This window comes from Myxocyprinus asiaticus, chromosome 14 (assembly GCF_019703515.2).
Source record: "Myxocyprinus asiaticus isolate MX2 ecotype Aquarium Trade chromosome 14, UBuf_Myxa_2, whole genome shotgun sequence".
Lineage (NCBI taxonomy): Eukaryota > Metazoa > Chordata > Actinopteri > Cypriniformes > Catostomidae > Myxocyprinus > Myxocyprinus asiaticus.
In genome coordinates, this window is record NC_059357.1 from 14103799 (window position 1) to 14114826 (window position 11028).

General features: G+C 36.8%; 1 protein-coding gene across 1 annotated transcript; it reads right to left on the minus strand.

Annotated features, from left to right (window-relative positions):
- Nucleotides 1–1111: 1111 nt before the first annotated feature.
- LOC127451898 (SPRY domain-containing SOCS box protein 3-like) lies at nt 1112–10801 on the minus strand. The gene is made up of 7 exons (XM_051716934.1): nt 10640–10801; nt 9610–9756; nt 6596–6773; nt 6300–6487; nt 5146–5248; nt 4917–5042; nt 1112–2731 (listed from the first exon to the last, which is right to left on the minus strand). The coding sequence occupies exons 2-7, from the start codon at nt 9733–9735 to the stop codon at nt 2370–2372; spliced, it is 1083 nt and encodes a 360-aa protein (XP_051572894.1). The 5' UTR covers nt 9736–9756; nt 10640–10801; the 3' UTR covers nt 1112–2369.
- Nucleotides 10802–11028: the final 227 nt, after the last annotated feature.

Below are 11028 nucleotides of genomic sequence, written 5' to 3' on the forward strand. Positions count from 1 at the left end.
TTTTACACCACAGCTAAAGCCAAATGAACAGTAATGCATTACTAAAATAAATGATGTAACCACATCTCAACCCGTTTTCTGTCAATAACTGTAATTTCTTACCAATCTGTTTGACTTTACCTCCACAAGTACGTCACGCCTGCGACAGTCCGTCAGGTAAATCGGATCTCGTGCGCATTAACACAGATGAGTGTCATCACTTCCGCTTAGAAGGACAAACTATTGTACCTGTGCGGTATAACCTTACGGATATGAGGATTTGGTACTCTTGTTTCGTATCGATTATTAATACCTTCACTTTTAAGGAATATCTCAGATGTCGTTCACTGAAGTGATCTTCAGTATCTGACCACAGCTTCCAACTTTACTGTTGATTTGTTCATTATGCCACATTTTGTCAAAAATGCATCATCCGAAAGACGTGGTTTAAAGGAATATTCTGGGTTCAATACAAGTCAAGCTCAATCGACAGCATTTGTGGCATAATTTTGATTACCACAAAAAAAATAATTTCGTCTCGTCCCTCCTTTTCTTAAAAAAAAAAAAAAAAGCAAAAATGGAGGTTAAATTGAGACACTTACAATGGAAGTGAATGGGGCCAATTTTTGGAGGGTTTAAAGACGGTGTGAAGCTTATAATTTTATAAAAGCACTTACATCATTTCTTATGTTAAAACTGATGTATTATTTGAGCTGTAAAGTTGTTTAAATCATAATTTGAGGGTTTGTTGACATTACATCATCATGGCAATGAAGTAAAATTGGCTATAAATTTACACAGAAAAGGTTAGCAAGCAATTGTATTTAACACTAAAATCATGTTAACACAAATATTGTTTGCATCTAAACTTTTGAACAGTATTTTAATGTTTGCGTTTTGACCCCATTCACTTCCATTGTACGTGCCTAACCGGAACCCAGATTTTAAACCCACCCCTTTTGTTTTGTTTTTTTTTTTAAAGAAAAGGAGGGACGAGTCAATATTCATTTTTGTGGTAATCAATATTATGCCACAAATGCTGTCGACTGAACTTAACTCGTATTGAACCCAGAATATTCCTTTAATTGGACCTTGTACTTCAAATTATTTGTAGTAAGAGCAACATTTCAACTGACTCGTGGAAACCTTTATTAAGATCTCAGAAAGAAAAGGCAAAAGCACAACCAACCTCTTTTTCAATGCATATATAATTTTCCTCATTTTTTATGATTCAAGAGAGAAAGAGCGAATGCAAGCGCTTATGACATACAATTTGCGTTGAGCACAGTATACGGGACCTGTATACATTTCTATACATACAATAAGCCAGAAAGTGCTTTTATGCATAACAAAAACATGATTTGTGTTCTTTACAATGAATTACAAAACCTGCAATAAAAACCCCATATGAATTCAATTTGAACCTCATGTAGAGATGTTGCACAGATTGAAAACTGATTTAACCTCCACTTCAGTTCAGATCAGTCAGTTTGATAACTGCATCATAGTTTTTTCACGGAAATTTATCTGGAAATACTTTTCAAATATACATACTACACGAACACACATATTTTAGCAATGACTAGGGCCCCAAAGTATTTCCTAGAGAGAAAAAAAAATTCCTAAAGATTTCATGGTATAAAAAACATTTTTATAGACAATATTCATTATGATGTCACGGTTATCAATTTACTTACTGTCTGTTGGTAACTTCAAGTTGTTTGATAGAATAAGAACAAAATGATTGACACATAGACTCAAACATAAAGAGAGAACAGACCATGGCACGTGCCGAGATGTTTAACTGGCCTGTACTAGAGAATGACATGAGTTACACTGTGTCACTTCCTATGATCAAGTAACTTTTTCTGCCCCAGGTGATGGGAGAACACAACGAGCATTTTACAGTTCACTAAAAATTATGTGATTGTTTGTGTGTGAATGAGTCTTTTTTTTTTTTGTTGCAAGTACACAGTATCGGTTTGCCTGCATTTTAAATGGTAACATGTTTTTGTTTCCCACATGAAAACAAGTTCACAAGATGCATTTTTTTTTTTTTAAGAGCTGATGAACTTCATTCCATAGTGTATTGGGAGCATCACAACAGAATAAAAACTGACTTTGAATACTGCTATACAGTACATCTCAATCTGAACCTGAAAGGACAAACTATCTTTTGAACAGTGAAGAATGAATACTTACCAGCAATACAACTAGTTAAACTGACTCGAATAACCTTCAATGCATTTCAAAGTTAGTCATCAAACACTATCGTCCACCTTTGTACGAGACGGCACATGTCCAGTGTTAATGAATGGATTCTTTTTGTTTGTGGAGACATTTTAATGGTTTCATAACAATAGGGTGATGGATGAGGCACAGACATAGCCTCAGGTCCAGCGGCAACGTTTCCGCTGGCAGGCTTCTGGGTCTGATGAGCAGCCCTCGGAGTCACTACCCGAGGAGGGCCCTGGTGAGGTGTGCGCGTTCGAGTGTGCATGTGGATGCGTGTGATTTAGGCTCAGCACCCATCCCAGTTTAGTGTGCAGAAGGTGTCTGAGGCCAGGTGGGAGGGGCAGAACTCGAAGTGCATCAACTCCAGAGGGGAGCAGCTTACGGAGGCGAGAGCAACAAAGGTACTGTAGAGAGGTGGGGGCAGAGACGGAGCGAATCACCTTCATACTGCTCTTGGCAGCAGTGGAACATGCCATTGGAAAAACACGCTTATTCTTCATCTCTGCAGCTGCAACACCTACAAAACACACATCCACAAATATTACATGTTATCAAACGTGTGTTTTAAGGGGTCATATCATAATAAATTTTATTTTCCTTGATCATTGGAAATAAAACAAAGTTAATTTTACTATTAAACCTACTGTAACTTTCATAAATGAAAACTTATTCCACCAAACAGACCATTCATTAAAGCTGTAAATTCAGCTCATTCTGAAATCCATGCGTTTCTGATAACGCAAATACATTAACAGATAACCATCTACACTTCACAACAATGGCACCTATTTGGTGTTCAGAAACTTGGCACACCCAGTCACAAAGAAGTAATAAAAGGAAGTGGGATAGATACTATTATTTCTAAACACCAGATGAACTAACAAGAGAATTAACATGAGTAGGGTTGCACTAATACTTTTACAATAAGGTTCCATTTGTTAACATTAGTTAATGCATTAGGTATCATGAACTAACAATGAACACTATATATTTTTTTACAGCATTTATTAATCTTTGTTAATGTTATTTAATAAACATACAACTGTTTATGGTTAGTTCACATTAGTTCATAGTGAAACTAATAAATGATAAACACAACATTTGATTTTAAAAATGTTTTGAATGTTATTAAATTAACACTTACCAAGATTAATAAATGCTGTAAAAGTATTGTTCATTGTTAGTTCATGTTAACTAATGTTGTTAACTAATGTTAACAAATGGAACCTCATTGTAAAGTGTTACCTTAATTTGTTTGCTGATATCGATTTTAACAAAAAAAGTCCAAAAGTTGTTTTATTGTTCTAACAATAAATAATTGGCACTGAACATGGATTGGATCTGTTGAACAAGAGATTAAGGAGAGCTACAATGAAAGATAAATACAAGATACAAAAAATATGATTTATGTGGTGAAAAATTCTAAAACATTTCTATTTTTGCCGTTCTAAACAATAGAACTCAAATTTTACATATTTTGATAGAACATAAAATTTATATTATGTATTTTCGACATGCTTTTTCAGATTTTATTTATTTTGGTAGGTATTTCTTTATATAACATACAGAAAAATGATTGAAAAAAAAACATGATAAAACGCACTAAATTCATATAATTAATTATGAATAAAACATCAGTTGTTCATATCAGTGTTTTTATGCTTATGACCGATATGCCGATGGTTTTAATTTGGTCAATAATTGGGGACCTGGGTAGCTCAGCGAGTATAAGGTAAGTGATAAGATACGTGGATTAACGGTCTCAGACGCGGAGGCAACTGAGATTCGTCCTCCGCCACCCGGATTGAGGCGAGTCACTACGCCACCACGAGGACTTAGAGCGCATTGGGAATTGGGCATTCCAAATAAAAAAATAAATAAAAAAAGGCAGTTTATGTAGAAGCGTTAAAGGAATATTCCAGGTTCAATACAAGTTAAGCTCAATCGACAAAATGTATGGCATAATGGTGACTGCACAAAAATGTTTTTTGACTTGTCCCTCCTTTCTTAAAAAATAATTTTTTTAAAAAAAAATGGTTTATATCGTCATTTTTATAGTTGTTTTAGGGTTTGTTGACTTCGTCATGGCAAAAAAGTTGTCAAATTGGCTATAACTTTACACAGAAAAGGTTAGTAAGTGATTTTATCACACTAAAATCATGTTAACACACATATTGTTTGCGTCTTGTGACTAAACTTTTGAACAGCGAGTATTTGAATGTTTACAGATTGGCCCCATTCACTTCCATTGTAAGTGCCTCACTGGAACCCAGATTTTTGCTTTTTTTAAAGAAAAGGAGGGACAAGTCAAAATATTTTTGTGGTAATCAACATTATGCCACAAATGCTGTCGACTGAGCTTCACTTGTATTGAACCTGGAACATTCCTTTAAAGGCAGCAAGAAAAAAAACAGCCCAAATTAGAGAGGGTGGAAATTATCATGATAATAAATTATGACTAGCATTACAAGTAGACCATGGGGGAAAAAAATGTACGATGAAAAGTGTATGATATGGTTTGAAAACAACTACTATCCAACTTATATTCAGTAGTGTTTGACCTGAAAAAAAACATTTTTTGGTTAATAAAACAGCGCTTACATTTTGTGTTGTCAGAGGTCTTAAAAACATTCTTTTTACAAACACAAGCATGAAAAGCTTGCAGTTGAAAGGAGTTTGACACATGTCAGTGTAACTCTTACCAATGCACTTGCGATTCTTATAGAAGGTGAGCGTTCCATGCCAAGTGTCCAAGTGAACACCAATAATGGAACCCTGGCCGAAACGTGATGAAAAGCTCACTTTATCACCATTATGATGCAACAGACCTGACAAAACATAACCATAACTTACAAAAGAATCCTTGGGCACTTTGCAAGGTATGGGTGTTTGTGAACTTAAGTATGTGTCTATGAACTGAACTTGTTTTACCTGTATATGACAGACCCCAGCTGTCTTCATCTTTACCCAGCAGGCTGCAGAACGTGTGTCTATATTTGTCCAGATTTACATCTGATGTGCCAATACCTACCATCTACATAAATACACGCACACACACACACACAAAGAATTTCACCAGTCAACTTTAAAAAAACAAACAAAAAAACAATATCACATACACATTTTCAAAGAGTCAAACTACCCGACATAGTCTACCTCAAATCTTGGAGAATTCACTCGATTCAGCAAGTTATATTTAGCTATATGCTGACAGTTATGCACTGGTATGCTGAATCATTTATGCTGCTTAGATGCACAAAACTAGAAGACTGTTTCCAATTCACACACACACACCAACAACACCAACAACAACAACAACAACATTCTGAATATCTCTACCAAGGCCAACCTGGTCTCATAATCACATTATCATACCAACATTTCTGCAAAATGATTTTTACTTGGCTCACTTTACATATTTCAGCGGTTTCCTAGTTAAATAAACACTAGAGGTGCTAAACAACAACAATGACATTTATTCACTTTCACACAAATCACGTGTAAAACGGCAGATTATCAGTAAACACCCTGTTCCATAAAACATTGCTATCTCATGACATTAAAACACTTACTATAATGCATGACTTGTAAAGCAATACATTTGAACGTTTGCATTATATAACCAACTGCATTTACAAGCTTGTGCGGGCATGATCAAATTGCACAGTAGCTCAACTGATAGAGTGTTGCAGTTGCAATGCAAAGGACTGGGGTACAAATCCCAAAGAGCATGTTAGTCGACACATAAGGCAAAAGAATCATAGAAGCACCACACAATGACTTGGTTGCTTCAGCAATTGCATTTTTTATCTCACATTTGCTTTTATGACACTATCGGTTAGGTTTAGGTTTTCTTGAATTAAAACTCAATCAAGCATTAACCTTCAAAACCTCTTCTCTTTGGAAGAAAATTTTACTTGCTTTTAGCGCCACTGTGGATATTTCAGCTCTGAACTGTCGCAATATGTGCAATGAACCATGTGATATCCTTTCTCAAAAATTATGCCACAGTCACCTAATTTTATTGAGATCAGGCTGACCAAGGCAAAACATGCACACGGACCCACACATATAACATGTCTCACCATGTCTGTGCCGTAGACTGGGGAAGTCATTTTAATCTCCCAGAAATGTTGTCCCTCCGTGAGTTCTTTAGAGCCACGAATGGCTGCTGTTCCACAGCTATATTCCGAATGGAAGCTCACTTTTCTGTTCTCACAGCTTAACAGTGTTGCAGAAGACCGGCTGCCCTCGTCCCACACCCAGTCAAAATCTGACAAACATGTAAACAACCAATAACGTGGTCACATTTTATCACAATAATCAAACTCAAGCTTAAAAAAAAAAATCTTATATAACTTAATATATCCTGTGGTACTACCTTGGTCATCTTCTCCACAGTGGCAGTCTCGTAAGTGTGTATAACCTCGGAGCCGTGGGTTACAGCTGAGCTCCATCTGTGAGTCACAGCTGCAGTATGACTCTCCTATAACGGGCACGGCACTCGGAACTGCCGGCACAAGGGCTGGGTACTCCGCTTCGGAATCAGAGTCACTGTACTGCAGGACACATACAGTGTCAAGAAAAAGTATGTGAACCCTTTGGAATTACCTGCATTTATGTATAAATGTGTCTTAAAATCTGGTTTGTCCTTCATCTAAGTTACAATAATGAACAAACACAAGCTGTTTGAACTAATAACACACAAATTATTGTATTGTTCTTGTACATTTTGAGTACATCATTCAAACATTCACAGTGTAGGTTGGAAAAAGTATGAGAATCCCAAGGCTAATAACGTTAACAAAAGCTAATTAGACTCAGGAGTTGGCAAATCTGGCATCCAATAAATGAAAGGAGATTGGAGGTGTGGGTTAGAGAGATACTTTGACTTATAAAAAGCACTCACACATTTTGAGCTTGATATTCACAAGAAGCATCTACTGACGTGGACCATGCCTCGCAACAAAAAGAGATCTCAGAAGACCTACGTTCAAGAATTGTTGCTTTGCATAAAGCTGGTAAAAGTTATCTCGAAGAGCTTAGACAAATTGTCTATAAATGGAGATGATTTAGTACTGAGCTGAAGCAGTTCTGTATGGAAGAATGGTCCAAAATTCCTTCTGAACGTTGTGCAGATCTAATTCACAGCTACCGGAAATGCTTGGTTGAGGTTGTTGCTGCCAATTAATGCAGAAAACCAGCTAATTCCAAAGGTTTCACATAATTTTTCTTGCCACTGTACATACATGCATAGCCGCCGTCGACAGTATTACCATGGCAATACTACTTTTATTTTAATTATTGCCAGGAATACTACTTTTCTCTCTTCGTACAGCTTCATTAACCTGCATTTTAAGCTCTGGTAAAGCGGCGCCTTTCCGAGTCCCTCTCTCTCTCGTGCAGCATTCCGCAGCTCATTGGAAGCTTGTCAAGTTTAGAGTGAGTGCACATTTGCTGAACTTAGGCATTAAACCTATATAAGCCTACTAATTTTACATGAAATGGTGTTATACCACATCTCTGCAAGCAAGCGACGTGATAAAATAATCGCTCCTGTTTATACAGTGCAATCGCGCAACATTGGACGATCTAGTTTTGTCTCATCACATCGTGCTGCTCGCTCATAAAACAGCACCTTTGATAAGAAAGGCAGAAACAGCAAAAAATGCTTTGTATGCAATACTACAAGAACTACTCAAGAGTGAAGAGAAACGCTTAAAACAGAATTCATCACCCTACAGGATGCACCTGTTACGTCCCTCATCTCCATCATCTGACATAGGCTATACAGGTATTTTCTCTGCCTTTGTGAATAAGTCAAGTTTAATAATATAAGTAGGCCATATGTACTGGTAATAGTATACATAATAATAACATAAATACTATAATGTTAATACTTGTAAAATACAGTATATGCATAATATTCTAAATATAATTGTATTATACATCTTTAATATATATATTATTATCTTTCAGTCAACATCATTGATCTACTTTAAACTTGTGAGCACTGACTGTTGAAGGGATAGTTCACCCAAAATGAAGATTCTGTCATCACTTCACATTTTCGCAAACCCATTACTTTTTTAATTCTGTGGCACTCAAAAGGAGATGTTAGGCGGAATGTTATTCTCAGTGTTCACTTTCATTGTATGGAAAAAAGGATGCAGTAAAACTGAATGGTGACTTAGACTGACATTCTGTCTAACATCTTTAAGTTCCACAGACGAGACAAATTCATCTTGGGAACAAAATGGGGTTGAGTTATAATGACAGAAATTACATTTTTGGGTGAACTATCTTTTTAACTATCTGTTTAATTTTTTGTTAAGGTATCTGCCAAGCACAATAATATAAATGTAAGTCAGCACATGATGGCATTATGTCTTGCTGAGAAACAAGTGACTTAAGAAAAGTGCCATCGGAGGCAAGAATTGAGAAAAGTATCACCCTGTGAGATTTAGGTGAGATTGTTTCTCACGCAGCAAAACAATTTTGAGAAAATGAGGAACACAGTGAACAAACAAAGTGCTGGATGAAGTGGATATTTATCTACAATCATTTGAAACAAAAGGTTAATTTTTGAGAGGTAACTTTGAGAAACTTCAACTAGTGTTGTATCACGTGAACGAGTATTTTAGAAATGCTTTGTAGCAAATAGTTACATGAATGTCAATACACATACACATGAAGAAGATATCAATGCTTCTCTCAAAGTCACCAGAATTGAACGCTTTAGTGTTGTTTTTGCAAAAAAATTATCACTGGGGTGCATTCCCCCGGACCACCCTAGAAAATAAAGGTACACTTCTGTACTTGGTCAGGTTTCTCTGCGTACCCACAGATGAAATCCTGCAGGTGGCCCTGATAACATGCATATGTAAAGTAAGACATTTAAGTAACAGACAGTACATTCATAAAAATATACATGTATACAAGTATTCAGTGATAATATGCTTACATAAATTCACACAAAATTGAAAAGAAAAAAAACACATGCTTTTATTGCAGGTTTATAGCAGGTAGACCACTTATTTTAGTGCTATCTGCCTTGCCGTGAAAATTTGGTAATACTACTTCGACACGTGATGGCACCCCTGCATACATGTACACACACACAGAATAAATATAGGTCTAAGATATGTAAAGCAGGATCTATAGTCATTTACATCAGGATCAATGCATAGTTTCTGATCTTGACCTGACTTTATGGAATTATGCTTGCCATCACTTACAAGAAATGATGTATGGAATGGAAAAAAATGGGATGCTATTATGATGTCATTTTATCACTCTCATACTGATGACATCTAATTTAGAATAACATCTGCAATATCTAAAGGTCTTTTCACATCAGATAAGCTCTGTGCTCTGCATCTCCTTCACACCCACCTGCTGCCGATCATAACTCCAGTCCTCACTTTCGGAAGCAAGCACTAAAGCTCTTGCATCTGCATCCCGTCGGATTCCACTCCACACGTACCTCCATGCTCTACTGTTTCTGCTCCGCCTCGACATGCCAACCAGGGGCCTCCTCACCTGTCAATCACAGAGAGAGAACAATTGATTGTTTGTGTTGTATGCCAAACAGAGAGAACAAACAGCCCTAGTAGAGCTTATTTCAAATCGGTCAAATACACATATGGTAAAAGGCACGCTCATTTTTAAATGTCTATTTTAAAGATAACTAACAAATGATGACTTTGTTATGCACTGGTTTGTAATCATTCACAGTTCTCCCAATAATCAGCATAAAACAACGTTTAAGGATGAGATTGTGCGTATATAGTGTACCAGTACATTCATTTATCAGAACTCATCAACAACTGCATAATTATTTCATGATTTTCGCGACTTTGTCTTAAGCTATATCACAAACGTGGATTGTTTTATGTGTTTTGTTGTCGCGAGGAGTGAAGCTGAACATTCACGTCAGAATTTCACGCGCGAGATGAGTAAACATTGAATGGCAACACGCTTAGTTGAGCCACAACCTTGATTAACTGTAAATACGACGTTTGCATTCGCGCGTCAGTTATTTCAGTTCCCACAACCAGTCATTTGAGAACTAGCTGACATATCGATACAGCTCCTAAACACAACATGTTCTCTTGTTAGGCCTCGCAGAGAGTGGCCAACGAGCCAGGCGAAAGACTTTGGCCAGGCATCTTGAATGCCTGTAGAGATGAACGCTTATTAATTTATGCGAGCATAAATCACTTGCAATTACCTTAATACTACATATTACTATTTGGATTTAAATAGTATACCACGCCAATATGAAAATAATTATAAAAGTGCAACAGGCTCTGCCACAATCTAATCTTGGCGCTAACGGAGGCTCGTGGATTTAGCAGGAGCTACATCCTTCCTGCTGCATTCACTACGACAGTTATTTTTTTAGAGGCAAAAGCACACTTACCAGTCTTTCAGAGGTGCCCTATAGATCGTGGGTGTCTCTTATACCTGAAGATGCTAGTATGACACAGTGAACTATGTATTTGTGAAAGCAATCGGATCTAGAGCTAACTGTCACATTTTACTGTGACCTACTTCTTTCACGACAGACGTAAACAATGCTTTATCAAGCCCCGCCTCTCCAGTTCAATCAAGTGGGCGCGGTTTATTTTCAAGCGTGCATAAATACAGGACTAAACAGATGTCACTTACATGTCAAGTTCGTGCCAAGATTGAACGCTAAACCCCTTTCTGACGTTCACGCTTTCTTATTCTAGCAAGTGTAGCGACAGTACTAGTAGATAAACTATAAAGGCAGGTGTTCCATTGTCATTAATTAACCTATGTAGTACA

Bases quoted from the DNA above. Each gene is read 5' to 3' on its own strand.
- LOC127451898 (XM_051716934.1), bottom strand. From the start codon at position 9,735: ATGTCGAGGCGGAGCAGAAACAGTAGAGCATGGAGGTACGTGTGGAGT. The intron at 6,774-9,609 runs GTGGGTGTGAAG...TGTGTCCTGCAG, and splicing joins GGAGTTATGATCGGCAGCAG to TACAGTGACTCTGATTCCGA. The intron at 5,043-5,145 runs GTAAAACAAGTT...ATGTTTTGTCAG, and splicing joins CTGGGGTCTGTCATATACAG to GTCTGTTGCATCATAATGGT.